Genomic DNA, 27,839 nt, shown 5'->3' with positions numbered 1-27,839 from the left:
CTACAAAAATGTCAGGACTCTCTAGTTGAGGAGGTTCTCTAGGGTAAAAGTAATCATGAAGGTGCAATTTTCCAGATTTCATACTAGATTAATTCAATCATGGAAGGAAATACTTAACAAAGCAAAGGTGAATAGGAGATCAGAAATGTCAACGTGGAGAACAATTCTTTAGATCTTGGAGTTTTTATCGTTAACTAAACATGGGCATGGGTAGAAGAGACATGGGAAGAGAGAGAGAGGCGGGGGGGGGGGGGGGGGGGGGGGATGGGGATGTAAGCAATGGCTAGATACTTTCAAGGTTAGATTTGTCCGAGGATAATAAGCTCACTCGTGCAAATTCCTATCGAATGTAATGGACTAGTTGGAATCAAAATGCATGGCATTAAAAAACTCTCTTGCTTGGAGATCTCTAATAAGCCCTTACAATAAGTTCTTACTACCAAAGGACTAAGGTAAAATCTACACATGTTGGATCATGGTTATTTAGACATTGGCATATTAATGGTTGTTTATCCAGGCCTTCTAGAGTCTCTCCAACTCTTTAGACATTCGCATATCAATCATAGGATCATGGTTATTTACAAAGTTATTGATCTCATTCATGAATTAGTATTGTCTATCAATATACCAATTATTATTGTCAACTAAATATTGCAATGACATCAGCTAGTCATTGAAAAAATGTGAACCACAGGCTCCTTTTACCAACATTAAGGCAAACCATTGTGATTTTATTTCCAACCTTGCTCTCGCTCTCATAGTTAATTCTAACTCACATCTTGATTCAAAGGGAGACCATGACCCTCATTCCAGCTCAGCTCTTCCCCAAGGTTCAACAGTGTGGTGCATGTGTGGCAGGACAAGGCATCTGCAACTGCCACAAAGTCTCCCTTTCCATTATAAAACTACTGTGTAGAAGTTGCTTAAAGGTTCGTGCTTTGTTTCCCTGAAAATGTACTGTTGAAAAGAAAGATCTGCAGGATACTCAGAAAACTATTCTAGCCTAATTTAGTAAGAGGTATGACATAAATAATTGAAAGTTGCTAAAACTTGCTACAAACTGTTTGCTGTTGCAACAAGTTGGCCAACATGTGAATGTGTTAAAATTCATGAAAGGATGATTAGTTTAGTACCATAAATCAGTTCTCTTGTCAGTTCAGGTCAACCCCCTTGCAGTTTGGGAAAGACCGTCTTTCCAGTAATGACTGTTGTGCTGTACACAATCTGTCATAATACATTATGGTACAAGCAGAAAGTGTCGGAATGCCTGTTTGTCATCACCCTTCCATTATAAGAATTGTAGAGTACCCAGGTGCCTGACAGGGGTATGACATAAAATTATGACAATTTGGTAAAAACTGAAGACGAGATTGAGGCTTTAAGCAACATGTAAATGTGTTCACATCCATGAAAGAATACTTTGTTCAGTTCCCTATATTGCTCCTCTTACTCTACAAATGTGGGAACCCTGTATTTTGGGAAAGACCATCTTTTCAGCAGGAGTCTTGGGTACTGTATCAATCTGTGACTAAAATATATGGTAGAATCAAATGCCCATTCGCCATTAACTCTTTCCACTATGAGATTTTTGGAGTCCCTACCTTTCTAGCTCTCCTCTTGCCCATCAATTCCAAATATTGAAAAAGCAACTAGCCCACTTGCAATGCGGACTGCCAAGCCAAGAAGATTTGCACTTCGGTAATTATCTGCAATTTGTTCTCGGTGCACAAGTAATCACTAATTATCTCTGCCAACAAATACTAGCAAGAACACATCATTCATAACATCAAAATACCTCTATATGCTCAATAAAGCATAAAATATCAGAGGAATAAAAGCATTGTCTAATTGAGTCGTGTATGCCTCCATCAATCCAGTGCATAACACTGATAGTATCAAAGAAGCCAACTGCAGCATCAAAATCAACATGATAGTCAATACATTTTACATTTCAATGTATGAATTACATGATTAACATTTGATGAATGTATGTCATATACCTGCGCAGCAGTAAGAGCCGGTACTGCATTCATAAAACCGTGTAATACTAGGCAGGCAAGAAGCATCGACAAAATTCCTGCAACTGTACCCTCAAGCGTTTTCTCTGTAAATTGAACGCAAACATGGTATGTTTGACAAGGCTTGGACAAGGTATACCTTTTGCACAACCAGTTGAAATGGAATCGATGAAAAGAAATACTGCACATACAAAGACTGTTCTCTTTGAATGTTTTAAAGAACCCTTGAATGCAAGCTTGTGTGGATATAAGACTGAATAATGTCTGAACAGATGGTAAAATGGTGGTGCAAACAATCAAAGAAGTAGGTCTACTGCCAATGAAGAGTGCATTATGTGCAGCATCTGCGTCTGCAGGCCAGCTTGTACACAAAGGACCATCCTAAAGACCAGTGTACTGGGTGATTTGCAAAAACAATCTGAGAATTGTGAGAATCAACTTTACCTACAACAACACTGCACTAATGGTCATCAAGATCGTGCACCACATGATTGAAAAATCCAGATTTTCATTTGCATCTATGTTGTTTTTTCCCGAATCCCACCTGACTCTAATGACAGAGATTAAATAATTAACAGTTCAAATTCAGCTGTGTCCCATGGGATAAATCTCATTAAACAATATGGATGAAACACACAATATAGTCACGTGGTACAGGCTTCACTTTCTTGCTAGAGTGGGTCCAAGCACTATATTTTACAGCAAGTGAGCACAGTAGTTCGCCAAAACTTGGCATCTTTCTCTCAATGCGTGGACTCTCTATATTCCAGTATTACCAGGGACAAGGCTTTAGAGGAACAATTTTCTCTGCTTTAGAGGAATATTTTTATCTCCATCTTAAAGCACCACACCCAAACTTGTGACAAAAGAAGCTATCTTGCAAAGGCTTATGCATTTAGTAAAAATAGGACATTTTCTTACTGTTGCTGCTACTTAGATGGCACGATCCGTAATTATAACCTATGACAGATGCCTGCAGACATTTCAAAGATGTGAGTACCAGGATGTAAGTTTTTGACAACTGAAACAAAAATATCAATGCAACTCAAGGAATATAAAGAGCTTAAGTGTAAGGGTGTAGATAATCACCATAGTATCCCCCACACCAAGACTCACAATGCCTGCAAAGGGTGCAAGTTGCTTGCCAGCTTTGCCATTTGTAAGCCAAAGGGGTAACGCACATCCCAAAAGAAGTGAAAAATGACTGCCAAAAATACCAAAGAATGCAGTGCTGAACAAAATTTGCTTAATAGCAGACTCAAAAAGTAGTAGAAGAAAAGAGAGTTTATTTGATATCCAGACAAGTGTGGGCTGAAGACAATGCACCACAATAGGATTCTAATAGTTTTGAAAGGTTCATGCAATGTCATGAGCACGTACACATAGCCTTACGTGGTAGAAGTGTCCAATATAGGGCTATTAAGAGGCCTAAATGCATGTTTCTGGTCCATACAGACATTAACATCATAAGCCATGTTGGGCTACACTTGTTGAGAGTCATCTTCTTCTTGTCCACTTTCAATGGTATTGAAATTTCATCCCTTTTTTTGCTACCCACTGCAAGCCACCCCATTATAAAGATTGAAGTACACAAACCTCCTATATATACTGCCCGTATGTACTGACTCACAGCAACCTGGTCAAGAATATTTGTGAATTGTATCCTGTTGAACATTCCTCCCAAATCAAGTTTATTGTAAGAGTGTGCAAACCCATGGTTACTTTGAGATCTGAGAACAATGCCATGGCTACCATTATGGAAAGAATTGTTGTTGGGCATGATGGCATAGACTGCCAACTTTAAACATAATATGAGATGCAGATGATTTTGAAAAGGTCATGTTAGACACACATGCACATGTGCACACACATCATAGTGACATAGGACACAAGACAAGGTTAAGGAACAGCCAAAAGTAAGGGACAGGGACTGGGGATTGGACAACACATTTACATAACATTTTTATATACAACATATGCACCCATCTTTATGTGGCCTTTGGGGGAGGATGCACATGTCACAGGTGTATGTGCGTGCGGGGGCATATGTGTGCACATGCACACACTATGTAATTACTATGAGGAGTTTGTGGGAGCCTTGCAGTGCAAATCTCTGTTTATCACAGTAGAAAACTTCATACCTTATTGTGTTTGCTGGTGCAGCGCTCAGTGATTCCCAGCTCTCCACACCAGTTTTTAGGAAGCTAACTGCACTTTTGCAACTTGAGGTTTGCCCGTACAAAGTCAACAACAGTTTTGAAGCACAAACTGCTGTGATAACCTCATCTGTAGGCGTAGTTGCATTGTGTGTGCACATGGATCCATTTAGTATGATCCATGCAAGATCTGTATGAACCGGATTAATAAAAAAATTGACTGTTTTTTCAACAACTAAAGCTTTAGGAAAGTGTCTTCCTGCGCCGCGCCCCCCCCCCCCCCCCCCCCCCCCACCCCTCCACACACACACATATATATGCATGCATGCACTTGTGTAGACAACACACACACACACACACACACACACATAGATATATATGAGAGATGTCATATTGACTGATTGCACAAAAAACTTGTTACATGGGCATGTCTCAAGAGGCCTCAATAGCCTAGAACATTCTTGTCAAGTTTCTACTAATCTTTCCAAATACATCCAGATAAACACTAGATGAAAAGCTTCTAGAATCTCCTTAAGAGTCACATGAGAGAATGTCTGGATGGGTAGCTTCTACAATGTCCTCGTGTGAATTTTAGAAATATTTATGTTTACTGTGGTAAAGAGCAAAAGTAAACTTTCACTATGGTGAGGAGGAACAGTAAAATTATTAAGACAAATTCACATGCACTATGCTCAAGATGCACACGTGTGTGTGTGTGTGTGTGTGTGCACGTTTTTCTTTGGGCATGCCCTGTTGCTCGAGTTCCTTATTTGTGTAAGAGAGTGACCTAGATAGGAGAGAGAAAATAGAAAGAAAAGAGAGAAAAGAGTGCAAAGGAGAGAGAAAGAAGGAAAGAAGGGAAACAAAGATGTGGAAGCCATTAAAGTTGTGGAGAAGAAGGTTGAAGATGAAAGAGGACGACAATGGCCAAGATCAATTTTATGATCATTTTAACGGCTTTACTTTTGACTCAGGTGGTCAAGTACCCTTTGATCTAGGTGGAAATGAGTCTACAATGCTATCAAGTGTTGCCACTTCAACCTGTTCTGTCTCAATGGATGCTTGGACAAGTTCAAGGAGCCCAAGTACACTCAAGATTCTAGGGAGCATCCATGGGAAGAATATTTTCATTTTGGTGGATAGTGGCAGCCTGCATAGCTTCATCAACAAACAAGCCATGAATCCATTGAAGTGTTCTCACATTGATTTGCAGCAACCAATTCAAGATGAAGTGGCTAATGGGAATAAAGAAATTATCACCCAAATGTGCTCAAAAGTTCACCGAAGCTTGGCTGAAACTTATGAAGTACTCATGGACTTGATAACTTTGGAAATGGACCCCATTGATGTTGTTTTGGGCTGTGATAAGCTGAAGCAATTAGAAAAGATTACCACGGACTTCTCTCAGCTATACATGGAGTTTTTGAGTGACGGATAGCTCATACACCTAGAGGGAGTTCAAAGCAAAGCAAATTTCCAGCTTATCACAACAAACCAACTCAAGAAAGAGTTTAAAAAGTGATCTCAAATCTTTGCGTTATATCTCGACAAGGAGACTACGAATCAGTCCAAGAATTCAGCAAAGGATTTGGCACTTAAAAGCTCTATTGCAGAAATAGAGAGACTTCTTTCAAGTGCCTACAACTCTCCCTCCTAAAAGAGCACTGGATCACTCTATTGATTTGGAGCCTAGCTCAAAGATTGTCAAAAAACCTCCTTACATGCTTTCTAAATGCAAAAGGCAAGAAGTTGCCTAACAAATCAAAGACTTGTTGGAAATGGGATTCTTTAAACCTAGTTCATCACCATACATGTCTCCAATGCTATTGGTCAAGAAAAAGGATGATACTTTTCACATATGGATAGATTACAAAGATCTTAATAGGATTACCATCAAAAGCGGACACCCCCTCCCACAAGTTTATGATTTCATGGATAAGCTTAATGGGGCTAGACTAGACACTTCACTAAGATGATTGTTTTTTTTCCCATCATGGAGCAACAAACAATCCTCTTTCATCTTCAACCTTCTTTGCCACAGCTTTAATGGCTTCCACCTCTTTCTCCCCCTTCTTTCTCTCTTTCTCTCTTTTGTTCTAGCCTTTCTCTCTCTTCTTTCTATTTTCTCTCTCCTATCCAGGTCACTCTATTACAATTTGCCTCTCTAGCGTTCTTTATTCCAGATTTCCAACTGTTGCATTTGGACAGCAATTTTGTAATAATTGGACACAAAGCCACTTCACTCTAACATAGAGATACTTCAGTCCTAAAGGAACAACATCACAAGAGGATTTTCAGCCTCAAAGTTAGCCATCGTAGTTCCTAAGGGAATGATCTCACTTATGCAGGACACCCCAATCGACAGCAGACATTCCAGATTTTACATTTTATTCTTGACTCTGGCCACAATGCACCACTAAGGAAGCCATTGTAGTTCCTAAGGGAATGATCTCACTTATGCAGGACACTCAATCCACAGCAGACATTCCAGATTTTACATTTTATTCTTCACTCTGGCCACAATACACCACTAATTGAGAACTCTCACCAGCAGGCACACAAATCTTTTCTTTGTTCAAGTACTGCTTCTGTACTAGTAGAGAAAGTTAGTTCTAAAGCTCTGCATCAAGTTGCAAGAGCCCCAGTTGAAAGAAGGGACATGATTCAAACAGATTTTTTACTCTAGCTTTGTAATTTTTCATCAGTATGCTGCTCAAAGAAACAAAATCTACATCAAAAGAAGGGACATGATTCAAACAGATTTTTTACTCAAGCTTTGTAATTTTTCATCAGTACGCTGCTCAAAGAAACAAAATCTACATCAACCACTACAAAATTCCAACCTGATGATGAGAATGTCTGAATCACGACTATCTGTGAAGGTTGTCATGAAGCTGTGTACTGCTTTTCCTAATGGTGGGACACGCCATACCTAAAACAAAGGACTTCATGAGCAATGAAAGCTAACTATCATAAATAATGTAAACGCAACTATACTACCCTTTTCTATAAGCAGGCACTTGATCATTAAATTCTTGCAACCTTTTGAGCATTTGCATGCATGCATACTTTGGCAGCTATGTGATGCATATGTGGCTTGAGTCTTTAAAAATTAGTTAAATGCCATTCTTGCTGAAACACAAGTGAGCAAACACCAAGATGACCCATCTGAGCACCAATATGCAACAAGATACAGATGTAATGGCTGTAATATTCCCTAAATACTCCAGACGGACATCTTTAACATATGCATGTTGATGATAAGTCTTGAAACACAGACTTTCATTAGGAAAGTGTCTCAATGTACCCGTATCATTTCAATAACCAAGAACCCGGCCAATGCAACTGAAAATGCCAGCTTCAGAAAAGATGGCTGTACCACATGGAAAATACACAGCTTCAGTAAAATCAGACAATCAGGGTAATGTATGTGTAGATACACATGAACAGCTTGCCTGGATGAGAAGAGCTGGGACAAACATGATGACAACCATCAAATGGAAAACTTTCCGAACCATTATTTGCTCAACCTTTGTGCTTTTGCTCATATAAAATGGAAGAACAGAAGTGCAAAGCACAGCCACCCAATATCCACACAAACACAGCCTCTCAAAATCTTCAAGCATGAAACCAATAACCCTGCCAAAAATCAAATTTAGAAAAATTCTGTGAATGGTAGTGCATGAGAATTTGACAGATACAATCATCTCGCTCCTTTCCTTCCCCCCCTTCTCTACTACTTTTTCCTCCCCCTCCAACCCTCCCATCCCAAAGGAATGTATTTATACTCAACCCAAGTCCCTTAGGGATGAGCTCAATTACAATCAACTTGAAACTGGAGAGATTACTCACTCTCACACGATCATGCAAAGGATGTACACATGCACACACACATCACATGCATATATTCAATATGTGCAATTATTAAAACACTTGATTTCTTTAAAGATTGAGAGGAGGAAGAGAAGGTAAATCAGCCTTTCTGCATGGTTATCAGCTATAAATTGACATTGCTTGCTTGTTTGTTTGGAAGTGAAACAAGAGCTTCAAAAAGAGGTGTTGTAATGAATACACAGGTCTGCTGTCCTATAAAACAACAATGAGAGAAAAGGCAAATTGAGGGATTTGATGATGATGATGAAGTGGTGGATGATGGTGGAAACGGCCTGTGACCAGCTTTGGGGCTATCTTTACCTACTATATATAGTTTTTAGCAAGGAATTAATTAGGGGAAGTAAAGTAGCACAACACAAATGTTCAACCACAAGTCATGAAGCTAAACAAGTGATGGGACCCTGGAAACTTCTGTGACAAGTTCCTCGACTCTTGTCTCTTCTTTATGGCTTTCCTTTCTAGACTAAGACTATCAAGAATAAAACAACTCAATTCAATAAGAACCCTCAAAACACAAACTTGCTATGTTCAAAATGTCATCCCTATTTTTAAGGATTAGCATTAAAGATTGAGAGATCTCCAAAATTTTAGGGATTTCCTTAGATTTAGGGAGCCCCCAATATTCTAATCATGTGAAAGTTCTTTGCAAAGACGTCATAAAAAACGGTCTTAGAATCCTCATTTGAGTTTTTTATGCAAAGACAATTGTAATTGCCTCTTCTAATGCATCTAGCCCACACTTCAAGGCATTAATCCTTCTACGTGCAAGCTTGACCATGATATGCTAGAGTTCCAATCACATGTACCCAAACTAATTCTTTTTTTGTTGCGATGTGGTGCAAGGAGAAAACCCTCCACTAACCTCTCCTTGCCTCCTTCCCATGCATGGTGGTTGTTACTCATATGCAGCCCTAAGGGAGAGTCGCATAGGGCATGGCTATAAATCTTCACCATTGTGTCGATATTTGGAGATAACATGGTTAGAGACAATTGGACAATCTTTTGAAGCACAATTGTTATGGCTACTGCTCGACTTATCTTGACATTGGTTAACTACTGCAAGTAGGAGGGGTTCTCAATCACATGCTACAACTTTTGAGGGGTCTTCTTTATATATTTCATTAGACCTATTGAGTCCAAGGTCCATACTAGTGTACCCATACTTCTTGTACATTGATGATATGTTGTATCATTTTAACCTCTAGTTACTCTCATTTATAGAGCTGCAAGCATGGAGAGGAAGTTTTTGAGATATGAAATTGCCCAATAGATGGCAAGTGGAGACATTGAGTGCGCACAGAAGAAGGAACACGAACACGATGAGAAGGAAAGAGAGAGACAACAAGAATAAGAGGGAAGAAAGCTGCACTGACTGAAAATGAGCGCTGAATACAAAGGGAGGACTGATCAATCCCTGCACACAGCCCGAGGCATCAAATGAGGGCACTAAATCGGGCTGGAAATGATGATGGCAGCAGCAGCAGCATTGGAGACGGAGAAGGATGCCAAAGTCAGAGGAGTAACCTCCAAAAGATGATGGCCAAAGTGAAGAGTGACCAGCTAGACCACAAAATCTGGCCGACCTGCAAAAAGGGCCCAAAATCTGGCCGACCTGCTGCAAAAAACCCAAGGGCTGCAATAAATGCAATCTGACTACATAGAAAAATCTGACAAATAACATGGTGGCATCTTGGACAGTTTTGAAGTAGGTAGGCACTAGCAGGAGGTGTAAACCGATTGACAAAAACATAGGAAAAGGGCCTAAAACATGAGAAATGCATACTAAAATGCCAAAGCTCCCATGTCTCCATCAAACTCTTAACAAGAGCTCACAACCAAGAGATGACAGACTAACAAAACGAAAATAGGAAAGCTAACACCCCCTCTCAAATCCTGGGAGTGGTTGAAGACCCAATAGTCTCATGTGATGAAGCACAAAAGCCTTGGGCAAAGACTTCCTGAAGAGATCCATGGCATTGTCCTCAATAGGACAATCATAGTAGCAAGGGAACAAGAACAAGAATGGTAGCGAGAGGTCTTAGGGGAACAGTAATGGGATCCTATGGGGAACAAGAACATAAGGTTCCCCCGTTCCCTAGTTTTTTTTAGGGGGTGGAACACATTCCCCCATTCCCAAGGGGATAAAAAGGGGTTCCCCTACTACTGTCTTGGACACTAGGCCATCGCCAACTTGGAATCCCCAATCCACTCTCAAACATAGTGGTACTAAACCTTGATGTGCTTCGTGCGAGCATGAAACATAGGGCTCTTTGCCAAAGCAAGGGCACTTTGGTTGTCCATGCGCAACTCCATAGATCCTATCTAGGGAAAGCCAATTTCCGCCAACAAACACCATAGTAGCCTACTTACTACTACTCCAAGAGAGAGTTCCCGATCCAAGGGAGAAGGCATAACCTGTAGTGGACTGTCTCAAATCCACATCACCTGCCCAATCGGAGGCACTCCATCTAGAAAGAATAACCCCCTCTCCACACATGATTCCATAGGATCGAGTCCCCTATAGATGGCACAAAATTGTTAGAGCTGGAAATTCCTTGGACAAGTAGGAGCAGTAGGAGCAGCTGGTTAGCAGGCCACGAGTGCAAGAGGAGTGCCACATGACACCTAACATAGCACACTCTGCCACTTAAAGCAGTTCGCAGCAATCGGCAGCAATTGGCAGCCAACCTGCATTGTTTTCTATCTTTTTCCTAGCCTATTAAAGGTCTTGATTTTAGCAATCTTCCTCTATTGGTTTTCACAGATTTCAAGTTCCAGACTGTGGAGACTACTCTGAGGGCTGATGGAGATTGAGATCTTCGAAGTCGAGACATACGCAGATACTCTCTGCACCCGTGTATATTTCTACATCCTTATACAGCATTCCTCACTACAGATTTTCTATGTTTCACTATCTCTTTTTCTCACTCTCTTCTCTCTCAATTCACTCTTTGTCTTGGTCATTCGCTTCCACATTGCTTCACTCTGACATGGTATCAAAGCAATGAAGGACTGACCTAGGGTGGACCCATCTAAAGAGAAGATTTCAGCATGGCACAAGGCTACGTTTTCAACGTTCAAGTGCGAGCAAGAGGGCTGCGTATCATAACAAGGCTGAGGTGAGCATGGGCGTGCGAGAAAGGAGAAGATTTGCTGAAGTTGCTGCTGGTTTTTACTATTAGAGAAGTAAAAAAGCTGTGTTTTGGGCCTTTAAGTGCAGATTTTACCTTTTCATCGCCTCAGGCGGGTGAAGGGGCGGAACAAGCAAACAAGAGCCCTAGTACGCTGTCTTTTCCCAATCAAAGGAGGCTGCTCTTTGAGTTTTGTGTAAGCATTGTAGGTGAAGATGCCTTCTAAGGCCAAGACAGGGTTTCAAGCGATCATGGACCGAAAAGGTGCCCGTCTTACCGGCTCTTCTATCAGATCAAAAGCTCGATGGCGAGAATTATCGCATCTGGCGAGTCATGATGCTTGACATTCTAGAGTCCTATGATTTAGCAGAGCTTGTTACGGAAGCTATTCATCGTCCTTCTTCAAAAGAGGAGTACAAACTCTCTTCTAGTGATAAGGTGGAGTTAGCAAAGGCTCACGCACATTGGGATAAACTCAATGCTCGCATTCGCCTGTTTTTATTTCTCTCATGTACTACAGCTGTTATCTCTCATATTGAGCATTTAACGGTGGCCCGGGAGATATGGTTGGAGCTTGATCAAATGTACAATCGAATGACCGTCATGAAGTGTGTTTCTTTAGAAGTGCAGATGCCGACCATGAAAATCATGTCGCTTTGTGGTAACATCTATGTCTGGTAGCTGTAGCATTAGAGATCTGTATTTTTGCACATAGTTTGTCATTCTTCCAACAATTTGCCTCAAATTCCTCTGTTCATCTCTAACTTTGAATGGCTCATTCTTTGGTACAAAGTAATCCTTCATGTTTCTCTGCAATTCATCCCATGATAGTTTCTTGCTATATTGTTCATCTTCATACATTAACCATTTTGAAGCGTCACCCTCCAACAACTGGGCCACTACCAAGCCTTTTCTTTTGCTTGAAACTTTGAGTAGCCTCATGTATCCATCTACTTCATGAATCTATCTATTCAGACTCACAAAGTCCCTTTCTCCGTTCTACTTCTTTGGTGCCTGGGGCTTATACTTCCCTAGTTCATCCGATGAAGAGTCATCCCAATCCTTCTTTTCTTTCTTTCTGCGTCTTCTGTGATCACCTTCATTGTTGATCTCGGCTTGAGCCTTTCCCAAAGATTTGGGTAGCATGGTGGCCAGCAAGTCTTTCATCATCTCCCGCATGGCCTCCATCAAGTTGGAGTCACACCATGACACATCTCCATCGTGAAGTGTTGCTTCTATCTCATTTTCAGATTCAGTTGCATATCCTTCGTCTACCTCAATTGGAGGTCTGCTTGGACCCACTCTTTGTTCTTGTTGCGTCCACCCACGTTGATGAACCACAACTAGCTTTCCTGCCTAAATCGCTCCCATGCCCGTAGAAGATCTAGCCTTTGCGTGAGGAGAGCTCTGATACCAAATGTAACGCACTAGGAGTGTGTGAAGTGCTTTGCCCAACTTTTCGCTCGTCACCCATGGTTGCACTATGATCCCCCGTAATCAATCCACCAACTTTGCTCACAAGAAGACACTTTGCTAGAAAAGAGTGTAGCTTGCAAGAGAGCTTTGAGAATGAAAGAGAATAGTTGTATTATGAAGGTGCAAGGCCCGGATGGAGGGTAACACTCAGACGTTTACAAAATGAAAGTTTGTTACAATGCTTGTTTGCGCACTTGACCTTCCTCATAGCAAGGGAGTCAGTCGAAGACAAAGAACTAGTTATAACAAAAGAATCATCAATCCGATCTCCAAAGGCTATAGCCTCATCAAAAATAACCTCACCTTGATCTTTCAAGTCTTTGGGTCATAGAGATGATAGCCCTTCATAATCATACTGTAACCAACGAAAATAAGCTTCTTTGACTTGGGGTCAAGTTTGCTCCCTATTTTGTTCTTGTCCACATGGACATATGCCTGGCACTTGAAGATGCGAAAGTAAAAACTGAAGGCCTCTTACCAAAGAAAGCTTGGTAGGGAATCATGTCCTTCAATGCCGAAGTAGATGACTTGTTGTTGATGCCATACTTGTGCCGCAATAGCCACTGGCTCACCCCACAAGAAATGGGAAAGACTCCTATGCTCCAACATTGATCGGGTCATTTCATGCATGGTTTGATTGGCATGCTCCATGACATCATTTTCAGATAGTGTGCTCAGATGACACTCGATCCAAATTCCGTGGTCCCTACAAAACTCGCAGCTATGATTTGCTCAAATATCATGAACTTTCAAGGAGGCTTGCTTCTTCGCAAACACCTTCCACTAATAAAAGTAGAAGTATACCTAGCTCTTGTACTCCAAGAAATAAGGCCACACATAACAACTAAAGTCATCAACAACTAGCATAAGATACTTGGCCTTCCCAAGGAAGGCCGTGCTCTGTAAACGCCCTGAACAACGTAGTATGCTTAACAATTATGAAATTCGCTTGTTTTCGAGACTTAATATAAAAGAGAATGAACACTTAAAGCTGAAAATGAAAATTACTCACAAAATTACAGCCATGAAAATGTAAAAGTAATGGAGACAAGATTGAGGGTTGAAGATGGGCAAACCCCCCTTTCCCCCCCCCCCCCCCGAAGGAATGTATTTCTGCTCAACCCACGTCCCTTAGGGAATAGCTCAGTTACAATCAACCTAAGAGTGAGGAGAAGTAATTCTCACTCTCACAAGATCATACAAAGATGTACTAACACACATGCATTATCTATTATGCAATGATAAGAACTGATTTCTTTACAGTATAAGATAAGAAAGAGGAAAAATTAGCCTTTCTCCATCGTTGATCAACAGTACATGGATAGGGCTTGCTTCTTGTTGCTAAAATGGAAGAAGGAGCTCGAGAAGGAGGTGCTGTAATGAATTTACAAGCTTGCTGTCCTGTAAAAAAGCAGTGATAGAAAAGGGAATATGGAGGAATTTGATAATGGAAAAGTGGGAGATGATGATGGGGATGGATGGGGCCAGTTTCTGGCTATCTGTGGGTGTTGTACATGAGTTTACAGCAAAGAAAAATGATGCTAAATGAAGAAAAACGAGCTCTTATTTATAGGAGAGGGAACAGCTAGTACAAAAGGGGAAAGTGGAGTAGCACAAGACAAGTGTCCAACCACATGTCACGAGATGTGACAAGTGGTGGGACACTTGGAAACTTGTGTGACAATCTCTTTTCTATGGCCTTCCTTTTTGGGCTGAATACTGTCAAGAATAGAAACAACCAAATTTAGTAAGCACAATCAGAATACAGAATTTACTATTTTTAGAATGACATCCCTATTTTTTAGGCTAATTCGAGGCTCCTAAAATTTAGAGACCCCCCCCCCTCCCCCCCAATATGGGTGTCATATGAAAGCTTTTTCTGTGTACATCGCAAAAACGGTATCAGAATCTTCATGTGACTTTCCTATGCAAAGAAATGTGCATTTGAAGCTTTCAGCCCACACATGCACATTGTTCAAGCATTTCATGATCATGTCATCTTGTTGATTGTAACTGTCTGTTCTGGCGGATCTAGCCCACACTTCAAGGCATCAATCCTTTCTGTGTGCGAGTCTAACCCTGATATACGTGAGTTCTGGTCACAGGCGCCCAATCTGGCCATATAGGTGGAAGTGTGAACTATCTTTTCTCTAACCACCGCGTGGGTCCACCATAACCTGTGACCACTCATCAGTGACCAGCTCCAATGCACTTTTCTTTATATCTAATTAGTGCAAAGGAAACAAATTTAATAAATCATTATATAGACAAATTAATGAAAAATGATACAAATTATGTTTCTATAGAGTTGTGACAGCCCTCTAGCTTTTATTCAACTGTCCTCAACTGAAAAGCTTCTTGATATGGCTGAAGAATGTCAAGGTAATCCTTCACGAATTTTTCATCTACCCACTATGCATCTGTTGTGGATAGATTCTCGAATTTTAGTAAGAATTTTCGCGTCACAAGGCCACTTCTCGTGGTTCGATCCTTGTGAAACAAAATCTATTCAGGTTCCAAGAGTTGCTCTATTTCTTCAACTTCTGGGGGATCTTCAGTAATGGGTTCCTTTGGTTCTAGTCCTATGTAAGGTTTTAGCAAACTTACATGAAAAGCATTGTGTATTTTCCAATGAGCAGGAAGCTCAAGTCGATAAGAAACTTCATTTATTTTCTCAATGACTTCGAAGGGTCCAAAGTATCTACTGGAGAGCTTTGGAAAAGATAAATTTTGACCGAAACATTGTTTGAGCCTGCTTTTATCAAACTTAAGCAAGACATATTGACCTTTTTCAAAAGCCAAAGGTCTTCTTTGTTTATCTACTTGCTTCTTTTGTCGCTCTTGGGCAACTTTGATAGTGGCTCGAACTAGATCCATTGCTGTTTTTAAATCTGAAGCAAACTCATCAGCAACAAAAATCTTATCTTTAGTGCGAATAATTGGAGGAGAAATCACTTTACCCTGTACTATTTCATTTGGAGCTTTCCCTGTGGAGGAGTGCACTGTATTGTTGTAAGCAAACCCGAATAATGGAAGATATTTCTCCCATTGTGACTTATGTTCACTAACATAAGCTTTCAACATATCCAAAAGAGTGAGATTCATCACCTCTGTTTGGCCATCAGTTTGAGGATGAAAAGCTGAGGAGAACTTTAAAGTGGTTTCCAAATTCTCAAATAAAGCACGCCAAAAGTAACTTGTGAATTTGGAGTCTCTATCTAAAATGATCTCAAAAGGAATACCATGTAATCTGAAGATATATTGAATGAAAAGTCTTGCAGCTTGTGCGGATTTCAATGTTTTATGACATGGAATAAAATGTGATTGCTTGCTGAATCGATCAATTATGACCCAAATCATATCATGACCTTGAGGCGTTCTTGGAATACCTGAGATGAAATCCATTGTGATAGATTCCCGTGGATCTTTGGGCACTGGAAGAGGTTGCAACAATCCTAGAGTCTTCTGCCTATCATACTTGGATTTTTGGCATACTAGACAAGCCTCAATGAAGTTATGTGTATCTCTTCGTAATGTTGGCCAATAAAAGTAGCGCTCAATTGCACTTAGAGTGGCTGCCCTCCCTCTATGCCCTGCATAAGGGGGTTCATGACTTTCTTTAAGAACCTTTTGTCGAACAGGAAGAGTGACACAAAGGCGATTGTTCATGAGAAGGTAACCGTCTTTGATGGAATAATCTGGATGAGAACCTCCTTGCTGTAAATTTGACCAAATTGCTACAAAATCAGTATCTTCATCATAAGTATTCTTCATCGTTTGAAAATCTTCATGATGAGCTGCTGTAATAGTTGCAATGCGAGGCACTCTAAAAAGTGCATCAGCAACTACATTTTGTTTCCCTGGAGTGTACATAATTTAAAAATGAAACATAGACAAGAAATTTTCCCATCTTGCATGTTTCTCCTGCAAATGCTTTTGAGTCTTGAAATACTTCAAGCTTTGATGATCAGTTTTAATAAGGAATTCATTGCCTAAAAGATAATGTTTCCATATCTTCAAAGCATGAACAATTGCTAAGAGCTCCTTTTCATAAATGTCATACCTTTTCTCCACATCATTTAGACAGCGGCTTTCAAAGGCTACGGCATGGCCTTCTTGATTTAACACTGCACTGATACAATCACTGCAAGCATCTACTTCCACCACAAATGGTTTTACCAAAATCTGGAATGATAAAAACAGGTCCAGAAGTAAGAGCTGTTTTCAGCCTTGTGAAGACTGCCTTCTCTTTTTCCTTCCATTGGAAAGAGGTCTTCTTCTTTGTAAGGTCATGAAGTGGAGAAGCCATATGTGCAAAATGCTTGATGAAGCAACGGTAATAAGAGCATAAGCCAAGAAACGATCGTACCTCATGTACATCATGAAGATGAGGCCATTCTTGGATTATCTTGATCTTTTCAGGATCCATCTGAATCCCTTCAAAAGAGATGACATACCCAAGGTAATTTATTTTATGCATTAAAAATTCACTCTTTTTACCATTTACCAAGAGTTGATTTTGTTAAAGTAATTGTAGAACAATCTCCAAGTGCTGACGATGCTCCTCTTCATTCTTGCTAAAGACAAGAACATCATCAAAGAAAGTATCGACATATTGTCGATGTTCTCTAAAGATGCGCTCCATCATTCGATTAAAGGTGGCTAGTGCATTGGTTAATCCGAAAGAAACCACCAAGAATTCATAAAGACCGTATGAAGTACGGAAAGCAGTTTTGTGTACATCTTGTGGTATTACCCTAATTTGATGATAACCACTCTTTAGATCAATACGACTGAAAACCTTTGAGCCTCCTAGACGATCCAAAATGTCGTCAATTTTGGGAATAGGAAACCGATTCTTCACAGTGATTTTGTTGAGGGCTCGATAATCAATGCACATCCTGAATGTGCCATCTTTCTTTTGAACAAGAAGAACCGGTGAACAAAATGGTGAGCTACTTGGCCTAGTTAGCCCACGGTTGAGTAGGTCTTCGACTTGCTTTCTGATTTCTTCTTGTTGAGGACGGCTCACGCGGTATGGTGCTATGTTAGGAGGAGAACTGCCCGGAATAATATCAATATGATGGTCTTCTGGCCTTTCTGGGGGAAAGCTGATAAGGAAGATCTTCCGAAAAACAATCTTTATACTTTTCCAAGAGCTGAAGTCGCTCTTGGTTTTGAGCATTCATATTATCTTTTACATCAATGACATAAAGCAAACAACATTGAACACAATCCTTAATTGCTCTAGAGACTTGCATATGGCTTACCATAGGTATGGTGTCTCCAGAAACTCCAGCTTGGATCTCGTACTACTTGCCTTTGTTGGTGAGTTCTACCTTCTTTTTCTAAGAGAAGATGGTTGAATCTACTCTATGATTCCAGGGCATGCCAAGAATCACATCGCAACCATCAAGGTCTCCGATACAGAAGGTATCTTCGTCACTGTAGCCTTGAATTTGAAACTTGAGCTTGCCAATGTAGAATGTCACAATCTTCACTGTGTCACCTTCATCGACATTTAAAGCTTGGCGAACTTCTGCCAAAGTGTCCATCTCTTCATTCTTTAATCCAAGCTCTTTAGCTAATTGCAAGGAAATGACATTTTCATTCGTCCCAAGATCTATCAAGAATAGTGTTTGCTTACCTTGCAACTGTCCCCAATCTTTTAATAATTTGCGCATCTCTGGAGTGTGAGTTGTGTTTGCAACTACAGCACTAATAGCATTGATTTTCACTGGCGACTTAGGCTTGTTGTCAGAAACCTTGCTTTGTTCTTTGTTTGGACATTGCTTCGCTATGTGGCCTGTTTGTCCACATTTAAAGCACTTCCCTTCTTTCATGAAGCGCTGCTTTTCTTCTTCGGAAAGTTGCTTTGCTTGTGGGTATAGATTGGAGCGAAATTGAGGAGCATTAGGAGGTGCATAGGGCTTCATCTTCTTTTGATTTGATGGCTGCTTTTGCCGCTGTTTTTGCCCTTCATTTGGGGCTGAATACTCCTCATCATCAGCTACTCTCTTCTTATCATTCTTTTGGAATGATTTGTTGCCATTGTGCTCCATTTCCCATGTCTCAGCATGGTCAATGAGTTCTCTGAGACTAGAACAATGATAACGATTAAGAGCAGTACAAAGTTTAAAATGCAAACCTCCTTGAAACTTCCTAAGCTTTTCCGAACTGCTGATCTTCTTGAAATGTTGAACCTTCAAAAGTAGCTCCCAAAATCTCTTGGTATAGTCACCAAGTGACTCATTTTTCCTTTGCCAAAGCCGATCCATTCCATTTTTACATCTCTTTTAAAATGAACAGGAATAAATTGGGTTTGTATCATGCGAACAAAGGACCGCCACGATTTTGGGGCAACATGATCATATTCCAACCCCGTCCACCAAGTATGGGCTAAGTTGGTCAAATGTAAAGCTACAAACTTAATCTTTTCTTTTTCTTTATACTTGTCACGACCATACAAAATTTGAAATTGACGAATAAACTTCAGAAGAAGATCAAGATTTCGGAAACCATCATACATACTAAACTTGATCTTCTTTTCAAGTTGAGATAGTGACTTAGTCTTCTTCTTCTTCTTATGCCTTCGTCCATGCCCGGATCTTGAGGTTGAAGATGATGAAGTGCTTGATGGGGATGAAGATGGAGACGAGGGTGAAGAATGTCGACGCCTTTGACAATGATGAGGTCTTCCACGAGAAGGGTGTGACTCTTCGTCACTAGAAGAGGGTCCATCAGAGTAGGAGCCAAATGACTTTGAAGAAGAGGATGAGCTTTGACGCGATCTCTTTCTTTGTCTTGAAGTAGAATGGGACTGCCTCTTAGAAGTAGTTGGACTTTTTGATCGGCTCCTTTCATTGGTATGGCTTTGTCTCCTTGAAGCAGATGGGCTTCTTTCCTTGAATTCTTTGGGATTCTCAACTTTTTCTAGTTTGAGAAGTTGCTCACGAATTTGCTGATTCTCCTCTCTAAGACTTTGAATGGCTTGAAGGATAGCACTCCACTAATCCATTGAGACTCTAAGAAAAATATGCTCAAGCACTCAATGCAAGGGCTGAAAACAAACAAACTTATAATTGTAAGCACTACCAGTGTTGGGGTAAGGACCAAGCCAAAGCTCTGATACCACTGTAAACACCCCAAATAACGTAGTATGCTTAACAATTATGAAATTCGCTTGTTTTCGAGACTTAATATAAAAGAGAATGAACACTTCAAGCTCAAAATGAAAATTACTCACAAAATTACAGCCATGAAAATGTAAGAGTAATGGAGACAAGATTGAGGGTTGAAGATGGGTAAACCCCCCCCCCCCCCCCCCCCTCTCGAAGGAATGTATTTCTGCTCAACCCAAGTCCCTTAGGGAAGAGCTCAATTACAATCAACCTGAGAGTGAGGAGAAGTAATTCTCACTCACAAGATCATACAAAGATGTACTAACACACATGCATTATCTATTATACAATGATAAGAACTGATTTCTTTACAGTATGAGAGAAGAAAGAGGAAAAATTAGCCTTTCTCCATCGTTGATCAACAGTACATGGATAGGGCTTGCTTCTTGTTGCTAAAATGGAAGAAAGAGCTCGAGAAGAAGGTGCTGTAATGAATTTACAGGTTTACTATCCTGTAAAACAGCAGTAATAGAAGAGGGAATATGGAGGAATTTGATAATGGAGAAGTGGGAGATGATGATGGGGATGGATGGGGCCAGTTTCTGGCTATCTGTGGGTGCTGTACATGAGTTTACAGTAAAGAAAAATGATGCTAAATGAAGAAAAACGAGCTCTTATTTATAGGAGAGAGAAGAGCTAGTACAAAAGGGAAAAGTAGAGTAGCACAAGACAAGTGTCCAGCCACATGTCATGAGATGTGATAAGTGGTGGGACACTTGGAAACTTGTGTGACAATCTCTTTTCTATGGCCTTCCTTTTTGGGCTGAATACTGTCAAGAATAGAAACAACCAAATTTAGTAAGCACAATCAGAATACAGAATTTACTATTTTTAGAATGACATCCCTATTTTTTAGGACTAGCATTTTTAGGCTAATTCGAGGCTCCTAAAATTAAGGGATTTCCTAAAATTTAGGAAACCCCCCCTCCCCCCCAAAATATGGGTGTCATATGAAAGCTTTTTCCGTGTACATCGCAAAAACGGTATCAGAATCTTCATGTGACTTTCCTATGCAAAGAAATGTGCATTTCAAGCTTTCAGCCCACACATGCACATTGTACAAGCATTTCATGATCATGTCATCTTGTTGATTGTAACTGTCTGTTCTGGCGGATCTAGCCCACACTTCAAGGCATCAATCCTTTCTGTGTGCGAGTCTAACCCTGATATGCATGAGTTCTGGTCACAGGCGCCCAATCGAGCCATATAGGTGGAAGTGTGAACCATCTTTTCTCTAACCCACCGCGTGAGTCCACCATAACCTGTGACCACTCATCAGTGGCCAGCTCCAACGCACTTTTCTTTATATCTAATTAGTGCAAAGGATACAAATTCTGTTTCTATAGAGTTGTGACATGCTTATAGGTCTACAAAGATCGGTGTGAACCAACTCAAGCCAGGTAGAAGCCCTCCAAGTAGCAACCTATGGATAAGGTTGCCTATGTTGCTTACTCCTCAAGCAACTAGGACATAGAGTATCAATGTGAGGAAAATTTGGAAGTCCCTCCATCATCTTCTTCCGAGAATCCTATCGAATAGCATCACGATTCACATGCCCATAACAAGTATGTCAAAGCAATCTAAGCTAGTAGCAAGACTATGCAACAAGCGCGGTGAGTGTGTAAAGTCCACCCTCCTATGTACTTGTCCATAGATCAGCTTTAGAAGATGCATCCTCCACTCTATCCGCATCCTAGGTAAAGATGACTCGTATCTAGCTAAGTAAGACTATAAACAAACAAGAGGTTAAAGCCCAAATCCAGTACGTAAAGGACTTTGGCCAAAAGAAGAGTGTCGATCGGGTAACAAGGGAATGGTCCCCACTCCACACATGAGGATTGAAGAGTTGTCACCAATGGTGATGGGTCCCCCTCTAGATCTCATGTCTAGAAGCTAATCCTAGCAATAGGTCATGTGGGAAGATGCCCCGCTATTCATGAGCCAAGACCTCTCCGAAGAAGAAAAAGCAAGTGCCGAATCCTCCACATTAAACAAGTATACGAAAAAAAACTTTGTGGTAGTGGGTGTGGCCTTCGAATCCTTGAATCCCTCCTTGGGCTTCAAATGGAGGTACTTCTACCAAACTTCTCCCCAAGATTAGTGCCCTTCCCATAGTATGGACACTTGGGCTTCTTCTTCTCCTTATCCTTGGAATCGTCCTTTTTTGTCCTCCTGTCTAGTGCTTCCCCTTCTTCTTCCCTATCCCTAAACCTACAACAAGTGCCTTCGTGGAGCTGGATCCATGGATACCTATATCTCTGAGCCAATCATCATGCTCCAAGACTAGCGGAGCAAGAACCTCCCAAAGAAGCATATCTAGAGTCCTCAAAGTCATCTCTCATGTCCTCCAATTTGTTGATGTGGCCCTTCATGGGAGGAGAATCATCGGCACTGAGCATCCGAAGTTTCTTCTCATGCGGTGAGCAAACGTCTTTTGATGGTAGAGAGAAGCAAGCTTCTTCCAAACCTCTGCAACAATCTTCAATTTGCGAACATGCACCAGGATAAAATCCTATAAACTCATATAGAAAGGATCTAGCTCAAGAGTTGAGCCAATCCCACAAGGAAGCACGATCCATCGTCGATCCGATAGCTGACTCCTACATGGGAGAAGGTATGGGAAGAGAAACAAGCTCCCAATGGTCGAAGAAGTGGAGGATACACTCCATCTTACATTACCACAATGAATAGTTGGTTCTCCTTGGGCAAAGAGGAAGTACGGGCACCTATACAAAGGGTGCCATTGAGGGCATCATAAGTCCGTGGTGTCAAGTCTGGTGAGAAACATGAAGGGAGGGAATAGGAGAAGGCTCTTGGACATACAGGCTTGGTGACCTCCATTCTCGATCTTCGAGCAAACTACCACAATAATCTCTCCGTCTCTCAGAGGAATGATGAAAGACCTCATCCTTTGATTCATCAAAGCCAAAAAACTGATGATGAGACATCTTCAAATCCTACAAACACCCAAAAAGGTTGTATTTTACTGCAATGGAGAAATAAGAAGGAATCAGCTATAGTCGAGGTGACGTGCCGCCTACACAATAAATGTTGTCACCTACACCCAAATGATGTCACCTACAGTCAGATACTATCACCTAGAAAGAACTAGCGACTAGAAGCAATAAACCTTGCAATTTGACAGTTAGATGCTGGCACCTAGACAAAAGATGTTGTTGCCTACTGCTAGATGCAATCGCATGCACCAAGTAAGGTTGCGTTTGCAACAAACATAGGGTTTGTGCCTGCGTTTTGGGGCTGGGTGGTCTCCTCGTCGGATAGACTCCATTGTCTCCTCTCTTAGGCAATAATACCAGTGAGTGTGCAACAGAAGAAGGAACGTGAACACACACACGGAATACGAGGGAAGAAATCTGCACTGACTGAAAACGAACGCTGAATACAAAGGGTGGACTGATCAGTCCCTGCAGCAGCCTGAGGTGCCAATGAGAGCACCAAATCAGGCTGGAAATGATGATGGCAGCAGCAGCAGCAGGATCTAAGATGGCAGAGGATGCCAAAATCAAAGGAGTAACCTGCAAAAAGAGGGCACCGGTTCAGGCTGGAAATGATGATGGCAGCAGCAGCAGCAGCATCATCATCATCATCATCATCATCATCATCATCTTCTTCTTCTTCTTCTTCTTCTTCTTCTTCTTCTTCTTCTAAGATGGCAGAGAATGCCAAAATCAAAGGAGTAACCTGCAAAAAGAGGGCACCAGATCAGGCTGGAAATGATGATGGCAGCAGCAGCAGCATCGGAGACGGCAAAGGATGCCAAAATCAAAGGAGTAACCTGCAAAAGATGATGGCCAAAGTGAAGAATGACCAACTATAAATAGCTGAGGACCATCAAATCTGGCCGACCTGCAAAAAGGGCCCTAAATCTGGCCCTGATGCATATAACCCAGAGGCTGCAATAAATGCAGTCCAACTGCATAGGAAAATCCGACAAATAATGAGGTGGCATCCTAGACAATCTTGAAGCAGGTAGGCATTGGCAAGAGGTGTAAACTGACTGACAAACATAGGAAAAGGGCCTAAAAAAGGAGAAATGCATACTAAAATGGAAAGCTCCTATGTCTCCATCAAACTCTGACAAGAGCTTACAACCAAGAGATGACAGACTAACATGATGAAATTACCCAAGCTAACAAACATTATAATTGCTATGCTTGGCTAATCAACATTGATGTAGACTGACCTACACACTTGTGGTGTACTCAGACCCACTTCCTAAGGGGGTTTCCCCTTTAGTAACTATATAGAGCACCCTTAGTACTCCCCCACATTATTTGTGATTCATAATAGGCTATGATACACTCCTCCCTCAAGCCTATTTTCTCTCCAAGTGGACTACTTGGTTTAGGGCTTTGGGATAACTGCCCAAGTCTTACCAGCCATCAACACTGAGCCCAAGTCTCACCAGCAACCAAGCTAAAAATGAAGATGGAAGAGGGATATTTGACAAATGTGTTCTGTGAGCTTTCCAGTTATGCTCACTACAAAGTGAAAAAGAGAAACAAATACTTGGGTTCTCTATTTTGGAGCTCTGCACACACAGAGAGCTTCTATTGATATCCAATTTAGTAATACATGCCAGCTGACCTACGCAGAGAACTCTCACTCATTGCTGTCAAATCAGGGGTACAAAAGAGAATCATTGAGCCTGCTCTTCCTGAGCATAGGTACAGAACCCTGAGCGAGGGGTGGCACTAGACAAAGCTGCTGCCCTGTGTCAAGCCCAAGGCCCTTAACCACCTCAGGACCTGGCCCACCACCATGCCACAATCGAAAGTTGAAAGCCATTATATTTGCTGTTGCAGAACTTTCCCACATCACCTCAGCTTCACCACATTCAGCCCCTGCAGAGTAATTTGATATCGAAGATTGTACTTGATTTAACTCTAGCTTTAATATTTCATTTCAGTTCACATTGCTTTCGTTCATTCTCCTCTCACCAAACATACCCATGTAATTAAGCAGTACATTCTTCAACATTAGAAGTGCATCTGTTCTTCTCTGAAATTGTAAAATATCACTACCCCAAAAAAAAAAAAGGTTATCATCTCCTGAGACTAGGCAAGCTTCCAAAAAAACATGCTAGAACATACTGCCTGCCCAAACAGATGGTGCCATGTTTGCATGAGACAGCAATTTTCATTTAACCTGATACAATAAAGAATAGTACCATGTTAGCAGGTCATCTTTCATGCCATGCACAAGGTATAGCCATCCTGTTGCAACCACCAAAGCTAGAACCAAAGCCAAAAAAAATGCTGCAGCATCATATATCTTCTCTGTTGTTGCTTTTGCGTTTGCACTGTGGATGCAAGTCAAGCCCATTATGTGATAAAGAGCTGCTCCAAGGAGTTTGTATAGTTGGGGAACACATGATAGACCTATCAAGATTGCCTGCTCAACATCAGGGTGCTGACTCCACATGCTGATATTTTAACACACACCAACAAAAGTTTTATTGGAAATTTAAAAAACCATCAACAGTAGAAGCTAGCAAAAGTCCACCTGCAAAATTGCAGATATGCTATCCTTGTTACATGAAGGTGCAAAGAGCTGGGTTGCATAGTTGGTACCGATCTGTGAACCAGTTGCAATGTTTACTTCTCCCCCCCAAATAGAACAAAGTTTGAATTGTTGTTTCAAATGCCACTGTGATTTGTATATGTGTGATGTACCTTGAAGAGCATGTAGCCAAAAGCATTGCCTATATAAACAGCAAGCCCATTGGCTACAAGCATAGCCTCACCTGTATCCACTGCATTCTGTTAGACCTTGCAGAGCAACCTATGCACTTGAAAAGTCATTGGCTCCTAAATTAGATTTACTAGAGTATACTAGATATGGAAAGAAAAAGATGCATATTAAAGCGGCTCAGTCACAGCAATAATCATCTAAGAAAGATGAACAAACCTAATGATGCACAGCCTGGAAAGGTATGTGCTCCCTTCTCAAGAAGCATTGTGCTGATAAGGATCTGGAAAATTGAGCTTGCAAGCTTTACAGGGAACAAAACAGCTGAAATTTGCAAAAATCAAATAATTCTCGTTTACTAGATGCCCATTTCAAGACAGATTTAACTACTTGGGCTTGGCATGGTAATGTCTCACCAAGGAAAGTTGCAAGCACAGCAACCACTGTCCAGTAGGTAACTGTGCTGAAAAATGCTTTTGTCTTGCTATCATTTCCAGCGTCGACCCTTGCTAACTCGTTTTGGCATTTTGAATTTTTCCATACAAATACAAGTAATCCGACACTTGAGGCAAAGCCAGACCAGAAATCCGAAATTGAGGTTTCAAATTCTGTGGAAACAACTTACAGACAACAACCAAGTAAGACCACCAGAAATCTGATATTGCAGTTTGAAATTCTGCGGAGACAATTATGGCAAGCCTCCACTTGATTTCGATCATGCATGTTTGTAATAATCACCAGACTTGCACGTGCCTTGCAAATCTGAAGATATCTCCATGTATTGAACCGTTCGAGCTGCGAGAACAAGAGGAACTAGAAGAGCTGCCAAATAGATACCTGGCGAGGTTCCCCGTCTACAGAAGAAGTGATTCTGAGAATAGCTTAATCATTCAAGCAATGGCAAACTGACAGAAATTTGTTGCATCATCTGCACAAGTGGGAGAAACCGTACCTCGGATTGAAATGTTGCACGCCATACTCGTAAGCTGTGTGTTCCACGAAAAGAGCCACGAAGGCGATGAAGAGAAGGCCCGCTAGCTCGTACATGAAGCCATGATGGGCGAGGCAGGAGAGCACTCGAAGCACGACGACAGACATGACGACGATCTCCCCCCGACCATCCATGGAGATCGAAATAGTCTGCGGTCTCCTGCAGCGGATTCTTCAGGCGGTTGGGCCGCAGATATGTCGGACATCGCCTTTGATTCTCCCGGCCATATAGAACTAGATTTGCATATTTCTAATTCTGTGTACGACAAGGAGAAAGTTATTCGGCAGTAGGAGTCTTATTCATAAGGAGTGGCATCAATGCATATTACTACCAACCAATAATACCTGTATCATGGTGGGATTGAGAATGCATATTAATACAAATAATAAATGTATCATGATGGGATTGAGAATGCATATCAATACCAAACAAAAAAATTTGTATTGAGAATAAATCAATACCTATATAAATAACTATGATCAATGTATGAAAAATATAAACATTGGTATATTGACCTGAATAATATATTTAGTAGCGTTCCTTGTGCGCGCAACGAACGCTATCCCGCTTCGCATAGTAACCCTTTTCACACTACAGCATCTCTACTATTAGTTAAGAGGTCGGGGGCTGCTGCCATGTGGTAGCCCCTGACCTCCCCTTGACTTTATCGCGGGGGTGGCACCCCCTCGCCGCGAAAAGGGCGCTGACAGTCTCTCGAGTCAACCTGCGCCCCCGCCTCCTCGAGTTGCGTCCTGACAGTCTCCCGAGTCCTCCTCGAGCTGCGCACGTGTCGTGACTCCCCCCCCTCGGCCAACGACCCTCCTCCTCAAGCTGCGCAGGGCGAGCTGCGCAGCAGCCAGCTCTATATAAAGCGCTGCTCTGACGATCATCTGCCTGCTCCGACTATCATCAATGTGAGTGTGTGTGTGTGAGAGAGAGAGAGTGTGTGTGTGTGAGTGTGTGTGCATCAATGTGAGTGTGAGTGTGTGTGTGTGTGTGTGTGTGTGTGTGTGTGTGTGTGTGTGTGAGTGCATGTGTGTGTGTGTGTGTGTGTGTGTGTGTGTGTGTGTGTGTGTGTGTGTGTGTGGTGTCATGCCTACGTCTATGAGGAGTGGAGAGGAGGGAGGCTTTGTGTGTGTGTGCGCGTGCGTGCGTGCGTGCGTGCATGTGTGTGTGTGTGTGTGTGTGTGTGTGTGTGTGTGTGTGTGTGTGTGTGTGTGTGTGTGTGTGTGTGTGTGTGTGTGTGTGTGTGTGTTGCCCGTCAGTCCTGTCCGCCATCA

The 27,839-nt window shown here is 41.4% G+C and overlaps 1 protein-coding gene across 8 annotated transcripts; it reads right to left on the bottom strand.

The window, feature by feature from the left end:
* Positions 1-1,020: 1,020 nt before the first annotated feature.
* Positions 1,021-26,853, bottom strand: LOC148022876 (phosphatidate cytidylyltransferase family protein). 8 transcript variants are annotated; one of them, XR_015693556.1, is made up of 16 exons: positions 26,521-26,853; positions 26,322-26,422; positions 25,985-26,176; positions 25,788-25,892; positions 25,553-25,623; positions 25,383-25,454; positions 25,048-25,271; positions 7,630-7,813; positions 7,482-7,547; positions 7,018-7,106; positions 3,108-3,222; positions 2,940-2,991; positions 2,001-2,104; positions 1,796-1,908; positions 1,602-1,670; positions 1,022-1,468 (listed from the first exon to the last, which is right to left on the bottom strand). XR_015693556.1 is itself a non-coding variant. In XM_087695806.1 (15 exons), the coding sequence occupies exons 1-14, from the start codon at positions 26,691-26,693 to the stop codon at positions 1,798-1,800; spliced, it is 1,659 nt and encodes a 552-aa protein (XP_087551932.1). In that variant the 5' UTR covers positions 26,694-26,853; the 3' UTR covers positions 1,025-1,670; positions 1,796-1,797. The 8 variants fall into 8 exon arrangements, 5 of the variants coding, with proteins under 5 accessions (XP_087551932.1, XP_087551931.1, XP_087551933.1 ...); XR_015693554.1 differs by having other exon boundaries at positions 1,024-1,468; positions 1,602-1,706; XR_015693555.1 differs by having other exon boundaries at positions 1,021-1,468; positions 1,602-1,908.
* Between the last annotated feature and the right edge of the window lie 986 nt (positions 26,854-27,839).

The sequence above is a fragment of the Lygodium microphyllum genome, chromosome 16 (genome assembly GCF_053477565.2).
Source record: "Lygodium microphyllum isolate KBCC chromosome 16, Lygodium_microphyllum_v1.1.10, whole genome shotgun sequence".
Classification (NCBI taxonomy): Eukaryota; Viridiplantae; Streptophyta; class Polypodiopsida; order Schizaeales; family Lygodiaceae; genus Lygodium; species Lygodium microphyllum.
The sequence above is the reverse complement of the archived record's forward strand: the minus strand, read 5'-3'. Positions and strand labels throughout refer to the sequence as shown.